General features: G+C 50.1%; 2 protein-coding genes across 2 annotated transcripts in view; both read left to right on the forward strand.

The window, feature by feature from the left end:
- Positions 1-12359, forward strand: part of rnf31 (ring finger protein 31) — a 32102-nt gene extending 19743 nt beyond the window's left edge. Inside the window, exons 23-25 of the mRNA XM_072440563.1 lie at positions 8339-8435; positions 8507-8672; positions 11696-12359. Coding sequence (XP_072296664.1) covers positions 8339-8435; positions 8507-8672; positions 11696-11749 — 317 coding nt within the window. The 3' untranslated portion in view covers positions 11750-12359. The remainder of the gene's footprint in view (positions 1-8338; positions 8436-8506; positions 8673-11695) is intronic.
- Positions 12360-13259: 900 nt separating this feature from the next.
- The window catches only part of xkr4 (XK related 4), a 14470-nt gene continuing 8721 nt past the window's right edge, over positions 13260-19008 (forward strand). Inside the window, exon 1 of the mRNA XM_072440564.1 lies at positions 13260-14199. Within this exon, the coding sequence (XP_072296665.1) occupies positions 13532-14199 (668 nt within the window). The 5' untranslated portion in view covers positions 13260-13531. The remainder of the gene's footprint in view (positions 14200-19008) is intronic.

The raw sequence follows: 19008 nt of genomic DNA on the forward strand, positions 1-19008 counted from the left end.
TCATGTAATGTCATCTTTAAAACGGCAACATATCTATATTTAATTCCCCCATGTATATATATATATATATATATATATACTCTCACCACACCCTCCGCGGGTGGTCCCCCTTTAAGCTCGGGTCCTCCTCCAGAGGCCCCTGGGAGCTTGAGGGTTCTTCAGTATCTTTGCTTGGTATTTCTCTAGTTTCTCATGTTCTTTGTTCCGGATGTTACCATCCCATGATGCACTGCAATGTCCACCACCACGGCTTTCCTCTGCACCTTGAGACCACCTCTATGTCCGGTTGGTTCCATTACCATTCTGTCCGTCTGTATCTGGAAGTCCCAGAGGACCTTGGCTCGGTCGTTCTCCACCACCTTTTGGAGGTGTTTCCCACTTCGTCCTTGGGGTCTCCTGCCTGTACTCTGCACAGATGTTTCTGTTCTCTATGCCAGCTCCTGGGGATGGTGCTCCATGTATGCTGTCCCTGCATCTTGCACACTGCAGTTATGTGCGGGAATGTCTCAGGGGCCCCTTTGCACAGCCTACACCTTGGGTCTTGTCTGGTGTGGTAGATCTGGGCCTCTGTCCTTCAGACCGGCTCTATCTATCCATTGGTTTGATTTCGTGATATCAGCCACTTCAGTTATGTTCTGGTGGTACATTCCATGTAGGGGCGTGTCCTCCCATGTAGGGGCGTGTCCTCCCATCGTCCTGGATAATGGCTCTCACGCTCACTAGTCCTCAGCCTCCTTCCTTACGGCTAGTGCACAGTCTCAGGGTGCTAGTGTACAGTCTCAGGGTGCTAGTGTACAGTCTCAGGGTGCTAGTGTACAGTCTCAGGGTGCTAGTGCACAGTCTCAGGGTGCTAGTGTACAGTCTCAGGGTGCTAGTGTACAGTCTCAGGGTGCTAGTGCACAGTCTCAGGGTGCTAGTGCACAGACTCAGGGTGCTAGTGTACAGTCTCAGGGTGCTAGTGTACAGTCTCAGGGTGCTAGTGTACAGTCTCAGGGTGCTAGTGTACAGTCTCAGGGTGCTAGTGCACAGTCTCAGGGTGCTAGTGCACAGACTCAGGGTGCTAGTGTACAGTCTCAGGGTGCTAGTGTACAGTCTCAGGGTGCTAGTGTACAGTCTCAGGGTGCTAGTGCACAGTCTCAGGGTGCTAGTGCACAGACTCAGGGTGCTAGTGTACAGTCTCAGGGTGCTAGTGTACAGTCTCAGGGTGCTAGTGTACAGTCTCAGGGTGCTAGTGTACAGTCTCAGGGTGCTAGTGTACAGTCTCAGGGTGCTAGTGTACAGTCTCAGGGTGCTAGTGCACAGTCTCAGGGTGCTAGTGTACAGTCTCAGGGTGCTAGTGCACAGTCTCAGGGTGCTAGTGTCCAGTCTCAGGGTGCTAGTGTACAGTCTCAGGGTGCTAGTGTACAGTCTCAGGGTGCTAGTGTACAGTCTCAGGGTGCTAGTGCACAGTCTCAGGGTGCTAGTGTACAGTCTCAGGGTGCTAGTGTACAGTCTCAGGGTGCTAGTGTACAGTCTCAGGGTGCTAGTGTACAGTCTCAGGGTGCTAGTGTACAGACTCAGGGTGCTAGTATACAGTCTCAGGGTGCTAGTGCACAGTCTCAGGGTGCTAGTGCACAGTCTCAGGGTGCTGGATTTGGGATGGAACCCTCCATCAGGAGCTTTCGTGTCTTAACATCTGTGGTCTGTATCTCCTCATTTGGCCAACTGATTATTCCTGCAGGGTCTGATCACTGGCAGGGCGTGGCAGGGTCAGATCACTGGCAAGGCGTGGCAGGGTCTGATCACTGGCAGGGCATGGCTGTTTATTGCCCGGGCCACCTTCCCTCTGTGTGGACCACCTTCTCTCTGTGTGGACCACCTTCCCTCTCTGTGGACCACCTTCCCTCTCTGTGGACCACCTTCCCTCTCTGTGGACCACCTTCCCTCTGTGTGGACCACCTTCTCTCTGTGTGGACCACCTTCCCTCTCTGTGGACCACCTTCTCTCTGTGTGGACCACCTTCCCTCTGTGTGGACCACCTTCCCTCTCTGTGGACCACCTTCCCTCTCTGTGGACCACCTTCCCTCTGTGTGGACCACCTTCCCTCTCTGTGGACCACCTTCTCTCTGTGTGGACCACCTTCTCTCTGTGTGGACCACCTTCCCTCTCTGTGGACCACCTTCTCTCTGTGTGGACCACCTTCCCTCTCTGTGGACCACCTTCTCTCTGTGTGGACCACCTTCCCTCTGTGTGGACCACCTTCCCTCTCTGTGGACCACCTTCCCTCTCTGTGGACCACCTTCCCTCTGTGTGGACCACCTTCCCTCTCTGTGGACCACCTTCTCTCTGTGTGGACCACCTTCTCTCTGTGTGGACCACCTTCCCTCTGTGTGGACAACCTTCTCTCTGTGTGGACCACCTTCTCTCTGTGTGGACCACCTTCTCTCAGTGTGGACCACCTTCCCTCTGTGTGGACCACCTTCTCTCTGTGTGGACCACCTTCCCTCTCTGTGGACCACCTTCTCTCTGTGTGGACCACCTTCTCTTTGTGTGGACCACCTTCCCTCTCTGTGGACCACCTTCCCTCTCTGTGGACCACCTTCTCTCTGTGTGGACCACCTTCTCTCTGTGTGGACCACCTTCTCTTTGTGTGGACCACCTTCCCTCTCTGTGGACCACCTTCCCTCTCTGTGGACCACCTTCCCGCTCTGTGGACCACCTTCCCTCTCTGTGTGGACCACCTTCTCTCTGTGTGGACCACCTTCTCTTTGTGTGGACCACCTTCCCTCTCTGTGGACCACCTTCCCTCTCTGTGGACCACCTTCCTTCTCTGTGGACCACCTTCCCTCTCTGTGTGGACCACCTTCTCTCTGTGTGGACCACCTTCTCTTTGTGTGGACCACCTTCCCTCTCTGTGGACCACCTTCCCTCTCTGTGGACCACCTTCCCTCTCTGTGTGGACCACCTTCCCTCTCTGTGTGGACCACCTTCCCTCTCTGTGGACCACCTTCCCTCTCTGTGGACCACCTTCTCTCTGTGTGGACCACCTTCTCTCTGTGTGGACCACCTTCCCTCTGTGTGGACCACCTTCCCTCTCTGTGGACCACCTTTCCTCTCTGTGGACCACCTTCCCTCTCTGTGTGGACCACCTTCCCTCTCTGTGGACCACCTTCCCTCTCTGTGGACCACCTTCCCTCTCTGTGGACCACCTTCCCTCTCTGTGTGGACCACCTTCCCTCTCTGTGTGGACCACCTTCCCTCTCTGTGGACCACCTTCCCTCTCTGTGGACCACCTTCTCTCTGTGTGGACCACCTTCTCTCTGTGTGGACCACCTTCTCTCTGTGTGGACCACCTTCCCTCTGTGTGGACCACCTTCCCTCTCTGTGTGGACCACCTTCCCTCTCTGTGTGGACCACCTTCCCTCTCTGTGGACCACCTTCTCTCTGTGTGGACCACCTTCTCTCTGTGTGGACCACCTTCCCTCTCTGTGGACCACCTTCCCTCTGTGTGGACCACCTTCTCTCTGTGTGGACCACCTTCCCTCTCTGTGGACCACCTTCCCTCTGTGTGGACCACCTTCCCTCTGTGTGGACCACCTTCTCTCTGTGTGGACCACCTTCTCTCTGTGTGGACCACCTTCTCTCTGTGTGGACCACCTTCTCTCTGTGTGGACCACCTTCCCTCTCTGTGTGGACCACCTTCCCTCTCTGTGGACCACCTTCTCTCTGTGTGGACCACCTTCTCTCTGTGTGGACCACCTTCCCTCTCTGTGGACCACCTTCTCTCTGTGTGGACCACCTTCCCTCTGTGTGGACCACCTTCTCTCTGTTTGAGTCCCGTCTCTCTCAGTGTGTTTATTTGTTAGACGCTCGTGGAGTGAGGTGAGTTTCTTGAGCCAGTATCACGTCAGGGCCCTTTCCTGTCTGTCTGCAGCAGTGATGGGAACTATGGTGTAGGGTCACATACTAGTACAAGTACTGTAAGTACTAGTACAAGTACTGTAAGGTTATGAAAGTCCACCCACATGTGAAGGAGGCGGGGCATTCAAGGTTGATACTGATTAAAGAATTGTTCCAGAATTCAAACATGACGCTGCATAAGTGTGGGTAAGTCTGAATCATATTTTAAGAGTAGAATGGGGCACCAGCCGGATAATCGGCAATTTTAACAACTGAGATAATCATATATCTAGATCAATTAATTAATTGGAAATGAATTTGCTCGTTGATCTAAAGGTTTGAGAACGTAACCGTGACATTGAGCCCTTTTCTGGAAATGAAGGAACACTTTACCAAATGTGGGTTATGAAGATTTAATGACCAAAGAATTAAACAGATAAATACAAATTAGGAATATGCAAATGAGTTGATAACAGATGGAAAACACGAGACATGATGGTTCTAGATCTATCTAGAACCAACCAAGGGCCTGCGTGGGGTCCAAGGGCCTGTGTGGGGTCCAAGGGCCTGTGTGGGGTCCAAGGGCCTGCGTGGGGTCCAAGGGCCTGTGTGGGGTCCAAGGGCCTGTGTGGGGTCCAAGGGCCTGCGTGGGGTCCAAGGGCCTGCGTAGGGTCCAAGGGCCTGTGTGGGGTCCAAGGGCCTGTGTGGGGTCCAAGGGCCTGCGTGGGGTCCAAGGGCCTGTGTGGGGTCCAAGGGCCTGTGTGTGGTCTAAGGGCCTGTGTGGGGTCCAAGGGCCTGTGTGTGGTCTAAGGGCCTGTGTGGGGTCCAAGGGCCTGTGTGGGGTCCAAGGGCCTGTGTGTGGTCCAAGGGCCTGCGTGGGGTCCAAGGGCCTGTGTGGGGTCCAAGGGCCTGTGTGTGGTCCAAGGGCCTCTCCTTGGCTCTGAGGCGTTCCTGAATGAAAAGGCCGTCGTGCTGCTCCACAGATGTGGCTGGTAAAAGGCTGTGGACTTGAAAAAGTTGCAAAAGGTCCTTGCTTGATTTTGCGTGATGCAGCATCAATCACGTTTTTAAAAACGGGCACAGGTTTCTTAGTTCCGGGAGGGAACATTAGCTTCTCTTGGAAAAGTCTTTGTCCCGTAGCGTAGCATCGCTCACGCTAACTAGGCCCGAGGCCTGCTCCCAAGGCCTCATGGACCTTGCTGGTGGGACCCTGGATGGAGGGTCGAGCTTCAAAAGAAACTCAGATGGAACTCGCTCTGGAGCTCCTGCTCTTTTCTTTTGTCTTACCCCGCGGGGGTTTTGGCGCCGTGGCTTCAGCCAATCAGCATGCACGCTGGGGTCAGAGCTGATAAGGAGACGAGGTCTGGAGGGAGACTCCCATTGTTCAAGAGTTACAAAAAAAGGCAAAAATTATCCACATAACGTTATGAACAGTTAAAATGGCATGTAAAACACGATAACACAATATGTACATGTAAAGTCATCTGCTGGACACATTTTTACAATCTGATGATTGTCTGTTAAAATCACTGAACCCGAAAAGTCTTTCAGCGTTTTAGCGTTTGTCTTGGAGACATCGTTACTCTCTGTGATCCAAAGTCATTTGATGAAAAGTTATGTTCACAGTTCAGAGCGTCTCTGTTGTCGCCATCACGTCCTCTTTCTTCTGAGGGCCGTAAAACTCCAATGGGAGAGATGCAATATATATATATATATATATATATATATATATATATATATATATATATATATATATATACACGTACATATACGTACAAAACAGTTTTGTCTGTGTGTTGTGTGTCCCTCAGGTCAGTGTGTGTTGTGTCCCTCAGGTCAGTGTGTTGTGTGTCCCTCAGGTCAGTGTGTTGTGCGTCCCTCAGGTCAGTGTGTGTTGTGTGTCCCTCAGGTCAGTGTGTGTTGTGTGTCCCTCAGGTCAGTGTGTTGTGTGTCCCTCAGGTCAGTGTGTTGTGTGTCCCTCAGGTCAGTGTGTGTTGTGTGTCCCTCAGGTCAGTGTGTTGTGTATCCCTCAGGTCAGTGTGTTGTGTATCCCTCAGGTCAGTGTGTTGTGTGTCCCTCAGGTCAGTGTGTGTTGTGTGTCCCTCAGGTCAGTGTGTTGTGTGTCCCTCAGGTCAGTGTGTTGTGTGTCCCTCAGGTCAGTGTGTTGTGTGTCCCTCAGGTCAGTGTGTGTTGTGTGTCCCTCAGGTCAGTGTGTTGTGTGTCCCTCAGGTCAGTGTGTGTTGTGTGTCCCTCAGGTCAGTGTGTTGTGTGTCCCTCAGGTCAGTGTGTTGTGTGTCCCTCAGGTCAGTGTGTGTTGTGTGTCCCTCAGGTCAGTGTGTTGTGTGTCCCTCAGGTCAGTGTGTTGTGTGTCCCTCAGGTCAGTGTGTGTTGTGTGTCCCTCAGGTCAGTGTGTTGTGTGTCCCTCAGGTCAGTGTGTTGTGTGTCCCTCAGGTCAGTGTGTTGTGCGTCCCTCAGGTCAGTGTGTGTTGTGCGTCCCTCAGGTCAGTGTGTTGTGCGTCCCTCAGGTCAGTGTGTTGTGCATCCCTCAGGTCAGTGTGTTGTGCGTCCCTCAGGTCAGTGTGTTGTGCGTCCCTCAGGTCAGTGTGTTGTGCGTCCCTCAGGTCAGTGTGTGTTGTGCGTCCCTCAGGTCAGTGTGTGTTGTGTGTCCCTCAGGTCAGTGTATTGTGTGTCCCTCAGGTCAGTGTGTTGTGTGTCCCTCAGGTCAGTGTGTGTTGTGTGTCCCTCAGGTCAGTGTGTTGTGTGTCCCTCAGGTCAGTGTGTTGTGTGTCCCTCAGGTCAGTGTGTTGTGCGTCCCTCAGGTCAGTGTGTGTTGTGTGTCCCTCAGGTCAATGTGTGTTGTGTGTCCCTCAGGTCAGTGTGTTGTGTGTTCCTCAGGTCAGTGTGTGTTGTGTGTCCCTCAGGTCAGTGTGTTGTGTGTCCCTCAGATCAGTGTGTTGTGTGTCCCTCAGGTCAGTGTGTTGTGTGTCCCTCAGGTCAGTGTGTTGTGCGTCCCTCAGGTCAGTGTGTTGTGCGTCCCTCAGGTCAGTGTGTTGTGTGTCCCTCAGGTCAGTGTGTTGTGTGTCCCTCAGGTCAGTGTGTGTTGTGCGTCCCTCAGGTCAGTGTGTGTTGTGCGTCCCTCAGGTCAGTGTGTTGTGCGTCCCTCAGGTCAGTGTGTTGTGCGTCCCTCAGGTCAGTGTGTGTTGTGTCCCTCAGGTCAGTGTGTGTTGTGTCCCTCAGGTCAGTGTGTGTTGTGTGTCCCTCAGGTCAGTGTGTGTTGTGCATCCCTCAGGTCAGTGTATTGTGCGTCCCTCAGGTCAGTGTGTGTTGTGTGTCCCTCAGGTCAGTGTGTGTTGTGCGTCCCTCAGGTCAGTGTGTTGTGTGTCCCTCAGGTCAGTGTGTTGTGCGTCCCTCAGGTCAGTGTGTGTTGTGCGTCCCTCAGGTCAGTGTGTGTTGTGTGTCCCTCAGGTCAGTGTGTGTTGTGTGTCCCTCAAGTCAGTGTGTTGTGTGTCCCTCAGGTCAGTGTGTTGTGTGTCCCTCAGGTCAGTGTGTTGTGTGTCCCTCAGGTCAGTGTGTTGTGCGTCCCTCAGGTCAGTGTGTTGTGCGTCCCTCAGGTCAGTGTGTTGTGTGTCCCTCAGGTCAGTGTGTTGTGTGTCCCTCAGGTCAGTGTGTGTTGTGCGTCCCTCAGGTCAGTGTGTGTTGTGCGTCCCTCAGGTCAGTGTGTTGTGCGTCCCTCAGGTCAGTGTGTTGTGCGTCCCTCAGGTCAGTGTGTTGTGTGTCCCTCAGGTCAGTGTGTTGTGCGTCCCTCAGGTCAGTGTGTGTTGTGCGTCCCTCAGGTCAGTGTGTGTTGTGTGTCCCTCAGGTCAGTGTATTGTGTGTCCCTCAGGCCAGTGTGTTGTGTGTCCCTCAGGTCAGTGTGTGTTGTGTCCCTCAGGTCAGTGTGTGTTGTGTCCCTCAGGTCAGTGTGTTGTGTGTCTCTCAGGTCAGTGTGTGTTGTGTCCCTCAGGTCAGTGTGTTGTGTGTCCCTCAGGTCAGTGTGTTGTGTGTCCCTCAGGTCAGTGTGTTGTGTGTCCCTCAGGTCAGTGTGTTGTGTGTCCCTCAGGTCAGTGTGTTGTGTGTCCCTCAGGTCAGTGTGTTGTGTGTCCCTCAGGTCAGTGTGGTGTGTGTCCCTCAGGTCAGTGTGTTGTGTGTCCCTCAGGTCAGTGTGTTGTGTGTCCCTCAGGTCAGTGTGTTGTGTGTCCCTCAGGTCAGTGTGTTGTGTGTCCCTCAGGTCAGTGTGTTGTGTGTCCCTCAGGTCAGTGTGTTGTGTGTCCCTCAGGTCAGTGTGTTGTGTGTCCCTCAGGTCAGTGTGTTGTGTGTCCCTCAGGTCAGTGTGTTGTGTGTCCCTCAGGTCAGTGTGTTGTGTGTCCCTCAGGTCAGTGTGTTGTGTGTCCCTCAGGTCAGTGTGTTGTGTGTCCCTCAGGTCAGTGTGGTGTGCTGGAGCAGAAGGACGAGGGCGGTCAGCAGTCGGACTCGGCCTGTGGAGCTCAGACTCAGCCTGGACACGCTGGACTCTGCGAGTGAGAACACGAAGCTCCTTCAGTGGAACTCTGCGGCTGGCGCTGGTTTCACGCTCGTTTCGCTCTTTTAGGAAACATTACCGCGAGTACCTGGTCAGTCTGATCAACAGCAGCTCCCTGGACCCTGCTCCTCTCTTCACCTCCACGGAGCTGCTCCTGGCCTGTCGGCGGTACAAGGTGGACGAGGGCCGGCGAGAAGGAGAGGACAACCTGAGCTTCTACACCAGACTCCTCCAGGTGGGACCTCCTCCCGGCCGACGCCCTCCTCCGCTTCAGGGCGGCAGGAGTCAGAACTTTATCTTTGTCCGTACTGCGCATGTCTATTTTTATTATTTTGTTTTCAACACCTTAGTTTTTTATTATAGTTTGTATTTTAACATTTATTATTCATTGTTTTATGTTGCATTTATCGCCAAAGCAAGTTCATTTTGTTCATATACATGTCATATACATGTATATGACATGTATATGATATGAAATGTATCTGACATGTATATGACATGTACATGTCATATGACATGTACATGTCATATACATGTCATGTACATGTCATGTACACGTCATGTACATGTCATGTACACGTCATGTACATGTCATGTACACGTCATATACATGTCATGTACATGTCATATACATGTCATGTACATGTCATATACATGTCATGTACATGTCATGTACACGTCATGTACATGTCATGTACACGTCATGTACATGTCATGTACATGTCATGTACACGTCATGTACATGTCATGTACATGTCATGTACATGTCATATACATGTCATATACATTATCGGTGACACACATGTCAGATACATGTCATGTACATGTCATATACATGTCATATACATATTATAAACATGTCATATACATGTCATGTACATATTATATACATGTCATGTACATGTCATGTACATGTCATATACATGTCATATACATGTCATATACATATTATAAACATGTCATATACATGTCATGTACATATTATATACATGTCATGTACATGTCATGTACATATTATATACATGTCATGTACATGTCATGTACATGTCATATACATGTCATATACATGTCATGTACATATTATAAATATGTCATATACATGTCATGTACATATTATATACATGTCATGTACATGTCATGTACATGTCATATACATGTCATGTACATATTATATACATGTCATGTACATGTCATGTACATGTCATATACATGTCATGTACATATTATATACATGTCATATACATGTCATGTACATATTATATACATGTCATATACATGTCATGTACATGTCATATACATGTCATATACATGTCATGTACATATTATATACATGTCATATACATGTCATGTACATGTCATGTACATGTCATATACATGTCATATACATGTCATATACATTATCGGTGACACACAGTGACATCATCTGGCTCATTTCAGCTTGTACTTGACACTGATATTTTAAAACACTTTACAATAAACATTTGCTATAAAATAACATACAAAAATACAGATTTACAGTTTTTATTCCTAACAACCTCATTTTGTTGTTGTTGTTGTTACTTTTTAGCCGTTCTCAGTCGACTGAAAAGTGCATCGACCTCAGTCTGTTGTAGTTGTTCGTCTTTAAAGTCTTTAAAGTCTATTTTTTACGCTTCACGGTGTAAACAAAGAGAGAAAGAGCGAAGTACAAACTCATTTCCTTTTTCAGACTTATGTTTCACATTAAAAGTCTGTTTAGAGCGGCTTTATTATTATTAAAACAGGTCAAACAGATTTACACGAGTCAAGATAAGATAAGCCTTTGTTTGTCCACACAATGGGGAAATTTCAGTGTTGCAACACAAAGTAGATACAGAAGTAAAGAACAGATAACTTATAGGAAACTTTTAAAAAACACTCTTATGTTCTTAATAAAAAGTAAAATAAAAATAATAATAATAATAATAGTAACACTCTTATTTACAGCAGTTATATGGACGGAGAATATTGCACCAATATGATTGACATTATGACAGATTGCACATGATTATGACAGTATTGCACATGATTATGACAGTATTGCACATGATTATGACAGTATTGCACATGTTTAAGTCAGTATTAAGACAGTATTGCACATGGTTATGACAGTATTGCACATGTTTAAGTCAGTATTATGACAGTATTGCACATGATTATGACAGTATTGCACATGATTATGACAGTATTGCACATGTTTAAGTCAGTATTAAGACAGTATTGCACATGGTTATGACAGTATTGCACATGATTATGACAGTATTGCACATGATTATGACAGTATTGCACATGTTTAAGTCAGTATTATGACAGTATTGCACATGATTATGACAGTATTGCACATGATTATGACAGTATTGCACATGATTATGACAGTATTGCACATGTTTAAGTCAGTATTAAGACAGTATTGCACATGATTATGACAGTATTGCACATGTTTAAGTCAGTATTATGACAGTATTGCACATGATTATGACAGTATTGCACATGATTATGACAGTATTGCACATGATTATGACAGTATTGCACATGTTTAAGTCAGTATTAAGACAGTATTGCACATGATTATGACAGTATTGCACATGATTATGACAGTATTACACATGATTATGACAGTATTGCACATGTTTAAGTCAGTATTATGACAGTATTGCACATGATTATGTCAGTATTGCACATGATTATGACAGTATTGCACATGATTATGACAGTATTGCACATGATTATGACAGTATTGCACATGCTTATGACAGTATTGCACATGTTTAAGTCAGTATTATGACGGTATTGCACATGATTGTCAGTATTGCACATGATTATGACAGTATTGCGCATGTTTATGACAGTATTGCACATGTGTAAGTCAGTATTATGACAGTATTGCACATGTTTAAGTCAGTATTATGACAGTATCGCACATGGTTAAGACAGTATTGCACATGATTATGACAGTATTGCACATGATTATGACAGTATTGCACATGATTATGACAGTATTGCACATGATTATGACAGTATTGCACATGATTATGACAAGCTGCGATGAAATAAAAGCATGAAGTCTCAAAAAGTCAGTGGCATTATTCAAATAAAATGTCACAAAAAGAATAAACCATTTCAGATTTTCATCATTAATAGATTTTATAAATAAAGTCGTCGCATGTTTCATTCGTCGCTCAAATGTGCGTCAGGTGCAGCTCTCGAGTCTTTTCTTACTTTGGTTTTGTTCCTTCACAGAAACTCATGGACGAGGTTCCTCTGGGCGACAAAGTGCCCCGCAAAAAGCCCTGACCGACCCACAGCCCTGACCGACCCACAGCCCTGACCGACCCACGACCCTGACCGACCCACAGCCCTGACCGACCCACGACCCTGACCGACCCACAGCCCTGACCGACCCACGACCCTGACCGACCCACAGCCCTGACCGACCCACAGCCCTGACCGACCGAGCGAAAAGCCCTGACCGACCCGCAGCCCTGACCGACCCACGACCCACAGCCCTGACCGACCCACGACCCACAGCCCTGACCGACCCACGACCCTGACCGACCCACAGCCCTGACCGACCCACAGCCCTGACCGACCGAGCGAAAAGCCCTGACCGACCCGCAGCCCTGACCGACCCACGACCCACAGCCCTGACCGACCCACGACCCACAGCCCTGACCGACCCACAGCCCTGACCGCTCCACATCCGCTCCACACACGCTCGTCACACGCAGACGGACGGCACTAATCACGACCATCGCATCGCGCCATTGCTACAAACCACCAATGGAGGGCGCTGTTCACTGTGTCATTAAGCCAACCATGTCTCTGGTGAAGGCGAGTGGGACTTTAAAAACACTGAGGAGCTTCCCCGGCACGATGATGTCACAGGGATCACGTCTGTGGTGAGGAAACTGTTAGAACGTGATGAAAGTTTGTGTTATTGTAACTCTGACATCATTGTTTACATCTGAATAAATATCACAGTTTGATTTCATCTTGTAAAAGAGTTTGTTTATGATAATGGTGATTATTCAGTGTGTGTGTGTGTGTGTGTGTGTGTGTGTGTCTCTGTGTGTGTGTGTGTGTGTGTGTGTGTGTCTCTCTGTGTGTCTGTGTGTGTGTCTCTCTGTGTGTGTGTGTGTGTGTTTGTTTGTTTGTTTGTTTGTGTGTGTGTGTTTGTGTTTCTCTCTGTGTGTGTGTGTGTGTGTTTGTTTGTGTGTGTGTGTGTGTGTCTGTGTCTGTGTGTCTGTGTGTGTGTCTGTGTGTGTGTGTGTGTGTCTGTGTGTGTGTCTGTGTGTCTGTGTGTCTGTGTGTCTGTGTGTCTGTGTGTGTTTGTGTCTGTGTGTGTGTCTGTGTGTGTGTGTGTGTGTCTGTGTGTGTGTGTGTTTGTGTCTGTGTGTGTGTCTGTGTGTGTTTGTGTCTGTGTGTGTGTCTGTGTGTGTGTGTGTGTGTCTGTGTGTGTTTGTGTCTGTGTGTGTGTGTGTGTGTGTGTTTGTGTCTGTGTGTGTGTCTGTGTGTGTTTGTGTGGTTTATGGTTTTGACAAAAAACTGCGGCAGGCGGAGCTGTCCGTGGTGCTGAAACCCGTTTCACCGCTGTTCGTGTGTTTCACCCGGGCTTCTACTGCACAGGGCCGGGGGGGGTTGGGGGGACTCACTCCCTCTCTCACTCACTCACACGGAGCGGAGGAGAGAAGGAGAGAGAAAGAGAGAGAGAAGGAGAGAGAAAGAGAGAGAGAAGGAGAGAGAAAGAGAGAGAGAAGGAGAGAGAAAGAGAGAGAGAAGGAGAGAGAAAGAGAGAGAGAAGGAGAGAGAAAGAGAGAGAGAGAGGAGAGCGCGCGGAGCTGGGGATGATGTCATTGAGGAAGAGGCTGCGGTCCGTTTTCTCTCATGCCCGAGCGGAGGCGCGTTAGCCCGGAGCGCAGAGCCGCGGAGCCTCGGAGCCTGGTCCCTGCCTCATGAAGCGGCCCGCGGGCTCGGGAGGGTCCACACAATGATATGAGCAGTGGCGGGAGGTGGAGGAGCGCAGGGCGGTGAGCAGCGGCAGCGGCAGAGGCGGTGGTGCGTTAGCATCTGTGGCTAATGATGGCGGCTAAATCCGACGGAGTCCTGAAGATGAAGAAGAACGACGTGGCCTTCACGCCGCTGCACAACTCGGAGCACGCGGGCTCGGTGCAGGGGCTGCACGAGGGGGCACAGGGGGACACGGGGCCCGGTTTGGGGCCCGTGGAAGGGGACTTCGCGAACGGGGACTCGCGCTGCTGCGGGCCGCGCTCCGCGTGCCTACGCCCGGGCTCGGAGCAGCGGTACTCGGTGTGGGACGCGCTGTGGGTGCTGGCCGCCGTGGCCGTGTACGTGGCGGACGTGGGCACGGACGTGTGGCTGTCGGTGGACTATTACCTCCACAGAGACTACTGGTGGTTCGGCCTCACGCTCTTCTTTGTGGTGCTCGGTTCCTTCTCGGTGCAGCTCTTCAGCTTCCGCTGGTTCGTTCATGACTTCAGCACCGAGAGCCCCGCGTGCGCCGCCGAGTGCGCGCCGCTGGACGGGAACAAGCTTCTGAGCTGCTCGGCCTCGCACGCGGACGTCCGGGGCCCGCAGAGACAGGCCTCCACCGCGAGCAAGAACACCATCACCGGCAGCACCGGGACCGGCACCGGGATCTCCGAGACCCGCAGTCCCGCGTACCGCTGCAGCGTGTGGGTCTGTCAGTCCGTGATCCACATCCTGCAGCTGGGCCAGGTCTGGAGGTAAGACCAGGACCAGGACCAGGACCAGGACCTGAGCCAGGACCAGGACCAGACCAGGACCAGGACCTGAGCCAGGACCAGGACCAGGACCTGAGCCAGGACCAGGACCAGACCAGGACCAGGACCTGAGCCAGGACCAGGACCAGGACCTGAGCCAGGACCAGGACCAGGACCTGAGCCAGGACCAGGACCAGACCAGGACCAGGACCTGAGCCAGGACCAGGACCAGGACCTGAGCCAGGACCAGGACCAGACCAGGACCAGGACCAGACCAGGACCAGGACCAGGACCAGACCAGGACCAGGACCTGAGCCAGGACCAGGACCAGGACCTGAGCCAGGACCAGGACCAGACCAGGACCAGGACCTGAGCCAGGACCAGGACCTGAGCCAGGACCAGGACCAGGACTTGACCAGGACCAGGACCTGACCAGGACCTGACCAGGACTAGACCAGGACCAGGACCAGGACCAGACCAGGGCCAGGACCTGAGCCAGGACCAGGACCAGGACCGGGACCAGGGCAAGACCAGGACCAGGACCTGAGCCAGGACCAGGACCTGACCAGGACCAGGACCTGAGCCAGGACCAGGACCAGACCAGGACCAGGACCTGAGCCAGGACCAGGACCAGGACCTGAGCCAGGACCAGGACCAGACCAGGACCAGGACCTGAGCCAGGACCAGGACCAGACCAGGACCAGGACCTGAGCCAGGACCAGGACCAGGACCTGAGCCAGGACCAGGACCAGACCAGGACCAGGACCTGAGCCAGGACCAGGACCAGGACTTGACCAGGACCAGGACCTGACCAGGACCTGACCAGGACTAGACCAGGACCAGGACCTGAGCCAGGACCAGGACCAGGACCGGGACCAGGACCTGAGCCAGGACCAGGACCAGACCAGGACCAGGACCTGAGCCAGGACCAGGACCAGACCAGGACCAGGACCTGAGCCAGGACCAGGACCAGGACTTGACCAGGACCAGGACCTGACCAGGACCTGACCAGGACTAGACCAGGACCAGGACCTGACCAGGACCAAGACCAGGACCAGGACCAGGACCAGGACCAGGACCAGGACCAGGACCAGGACCAGGACCAGGACCAGGACCAGGACCAGGACTAGATCTTTGTGTTCAGACTGGATCATCTCCGTTTTAGATAAATACATGACTGCAGAGGTTTGAGCAGAGCTGAGACCAGGGAAGAGCCTGAAAGAGCCCCAAAGAGCCTGAAAGAGCCTGACAGAGCCCGAAAGAGCCTGACAGAGCCTGAAAGAGCCTGAAAGAGCCCGAAAGAGCCCGAAAGAGCCCGAAAGAGCCCGGAAGAGCCCGGAAGAGCCCGAAAGAGCCCGAAGGAGCCCGAAGGAGCCCGAAAGAGCCCGAAAGAGCCCGAAAGAGCCCGAAGGAGCCCGAAAGAGCCTGAAGGAGCCTGAAAGAGCCTGGAAGAGCCTGGAAGAGCCTGGAAGAGCCCGAAAGAGCCCGAAAGAGCCCGAAGGAGCCCGAAAGAGCCCGAAGGAGCCCGAAAGAGCCCGAAAGAGCCCGAAAGAGCCTGAAAGTGTCTCGTGTCTTCACATCTTTAGCTTTGAAAAATGGCACAAAATAATGAGACTTTAGTTTATTTGCGTCGACAGAAGATGTTGAACTTTGTGACCGTTTTTGTTTCATGTGAACAGAACCAGTGATGACCATAAACAGGTCAATCTGACCTCTGACCTCTGAAGGTGAAACAGAATCCTTCTTTTTTGTTGGGTTTATTTCACGGTTGAAACACGCTTGAAAAATGATTTGAATCTCGTTCAGTTCTCGTTCAGTTCTCGTTCAATTCTCGTTCAGTTCTCGTTTAGTTCTCGTTCAGTTCTCGTTCAGTTCTCGTTCAGTTCTCGTTCAGTTCTCGTTCAGCTCTCGATTAGTTCTCGTTCAGTTCTCGTTCAGTTCTCGTTCAGCTCTCGTTCAGCTCTCGTTCAGCTCTCGTTCAGTAATCGTTCAGCTCTCGTTTATTGTTCTCGTTCAGCTCTCGTTCAGCTCTCGTTCAGTTCTCGTTCAGTTCTCGTTCAGTTCTCGTTCAGTTCTCGTTCAGCTCTCGTTTAGTTCTCGTTCAGCTCTCGTTCAGTTCTCGTTCAATTCTCGTTCAGCTCTCGTTCAGCTCTCGTTCAGCTCTCGTTCAGTTCTCGTTCAGCTCTCGTTCAGTAATCGTTCAGTACTCGTTTAGTTCTCGTTCAGTTCTCGTTCAGTTCTCGTTTAGTTCTCGTTCAGTTCTCGTTCAGTTCTCGTTTATTGTTCTCGTTCAGCTCTCGTTCAGTTCTCGTTTAGTTCTCGTTCAGTTCTCGTTCAGTTCTCGTTTAGTTCTCGTTCAGTTCTCGTTCAGATCTCGTTCAGTTCTCGTTTAGTTCTCGTTCAGTTCTCGTTCAGTTCTCGTTCAGCTCTCGTTTAGTTCTCGTTTAGTTCTCGTTCAGCTCTCGTTCAGCTCTCGTTTAGTTCTCGTTTAGTTCTCGTTCAGTTCTCGTTCAGTTCTCGTTCAGCTCTCGATTAGTTCTCGTTTAGTTCTCGTTTAGTTCTCGTTTAGTTCTCGTTCAGTTCTCGTTCAGTTCTCGTTCAGTTCTCGTTCAGCTCTCGTTTAGTTCTCGTTTAGTTCTCGTTCAGTTCTCGTTCAGTTCTCGTTCAGTTCTCGTTCAGCTCTCGTTCAGCTCTCGTTCAGCTCTCGTTCAGTTCTTGTTCAGTTCTCGTTCAGCTCTCGTTCAGTTCTCGTTCAGCTCTCGTTTAGTTCTCGTTCAGTAATCGTTCAGTACTCGTTCAGTTCTCGTTTATTGTTCTCGTTCAGCTCTCGTTCAGTAATCGTTTAGTTCTCGTTCAGTTCTCGTTCAGCTCTCGTTTAGTTCTCGTTCAGCTCTCGTTTAGTTCTCGTTCAGCTCTCGTTCAGCTCTCGTTCAGTTCTCGTTCAATTCTCGTTCAGCTCTCGTTCAGCTCTCGTTCAGCTCTCGTTCAGTTCTCGTTCAGCTCTCGTTTGGTTCTCGTTCAGCTCTCGTTCAGCTCTCGTTTAGTTCTCGTTCAGTTCTCATTCAGTTCTCGTTTAGTTCTCGTTCAGTTCTCGTTCAGTTCTCGTTCAGTTCTCGTTTAGTTCTCGTTCAGTTCTCGTTCAGTTCTCGTTCAGCTCTCGATTAGTTCTCGTTCAGTTCTCGTTCAGTTCTCGTTCAGTTCTCGTTCAGCTCTCGTTCAGCTCTCGTTCAGCTCTCGTTCAGTTCTCGTTCAGCTCTCGTTTAGTTCTCGTTCAGTAATCGTTCAGTACTCGTTCAGTTCTCGTTTATTGTTCTCGTTCAGCTCTCGTTCAGTAATCGTTTAGTTCTCGTTCAGTTCTCGTTCAGTTCTCGTTCAGTTCTCGTTCAGCTCTCGTTTAGTTCTCGTTCAGCTCTCGTTCAGCTCTCGTTCAGTTCTCGTTCAATTCTCGTTCAGCTCTCGTTCAGCTCTCGTTCAGCTCTCGTTCAGTTCTCGTTCAGCTCTCGTTTGGTTCTCGTTCAGCTCTCGTTCAGCTCTCGTTTAGTTCTCGTTCAGTAATCGTTCAGTACTCGTTCAGTTCTCGTTTATTGTTCTCGTTCAGCTCTCGTTCAGTTCTCGTTTAGTTCTCGTTCAGTTCTCATTCAGTTCTCGTTTAGTTCTCGTTCAGTTCTCGTTCAGTTCTCGTTCAGTTCTCGTTTAGTTCTCGTTCAGTTCTCGTTCAGTTCTCGTTCAGCTCTCGTTTAGTTCTCGTTTAGTTCTCGTTCAGCTCTTGTTTAGTTCTCGTTCAGTTCTCGTTCAGTTCTCGTTCAGCTCTCGATTAGTTCTCGTTCAGTTCTCGTTCAGTTCTCGTTCAGTTCTCGTTCAGCTCTCGTTCAGCTCTCGTTCAGCTCTCGTTCAGTTCTTGTTCAGTTCTCGTTCAGCTCTCGTTCAGTTCTCGTTCAGCTCTCGTTTAGTTCTCGTTCAGTAATCGTTCAGTAATCGTTTAGTTCTCGTTCAGTTCTCGTTCAGCTCTCGTTCAGTAATCGTTTAGTTCTCGTTCAGTTCTCGTTCAGCTCTCGTTTAGTTCTCGTTCAGTTCTCGTTCAGCTCTCGTTCAGTTCTCGTTCAGCTCTCGTTTAGTTCTCGTTCAGTAATCGTTCAGTACTCGTTCAGTTCTCGTTTATTGTTCTCGTTCAGCTCTCGTTCAGTAATCGTTTAGTTCTCGTTCAGTTCTCGTTCAGCTCTCGTTTAGTTCTCGTTCAGCTCTCGTTCAGTTCTCGTTCAGTAATCGTTCAGTACTCGTTCAGTTCTCGTTTATTGTTCTCGTTCAGCTCTCGTTCAGTTCTCGTTTAGTTCTCGTTCAGTTCTCATTCAGTTCTCGTTTAGTTCTCGTTCAGTTCTCGTTCAGTTCTCGTTCAGTTCTCGTTTAGTTCTCGTTCAGTTCTCGTTCAGTTCTCGTTCAGCTCTCGTTTAGTTCTCGTTTAGTTCTCGTTCAGCTCTTGTTTAGTTCTCGTTCAGTTCTCGTTCAGTTCTCGTTCAGCTCTCGATTAGTTCTCGTTCAGTTCTCGTTCAGTTCTCGTTCAGTTCTCGTTCAGCTCTCGTTCAGCTCTCGTTCAGCTCTCGTTCAGTTCTTGTTCAGTTCTCGTTCAGCTCTCGTTCAGTTCTCGTTCAGCTCTCGTTTAGTTCTCGTTCAGTAATCGTTCAGTACTCGTTCAGTTCTCGTTTATTGTTCTCGTTCAGCTCTCGTTCAGTAATCGTTTAGTTCTCGTTCAGTTCTCATTCAGTTCTCGTTTAGTTCTCGTTCAGTTCTCGTTCAGTTCTCGTTCAGTTCTCGTTT

Source organism: Eucyclogobius newberryi, unplaced genomic scaffold (genome assembly GCF_026437365.1).
Source record: "Eucyclogobius newberryi isolate DKJ021-1_F unplaced genomic scaffold, fEucNew1.0.hap1 SCAF_12, whole genome shotgun sequence".
NCBI classification, from domain to species: Eukaryota; Metazoa; Chordata; class Actinopteri; order Gobiiformes; family Gobiidae; genus Eucyclogobius; species Eucyclogobius newberryi.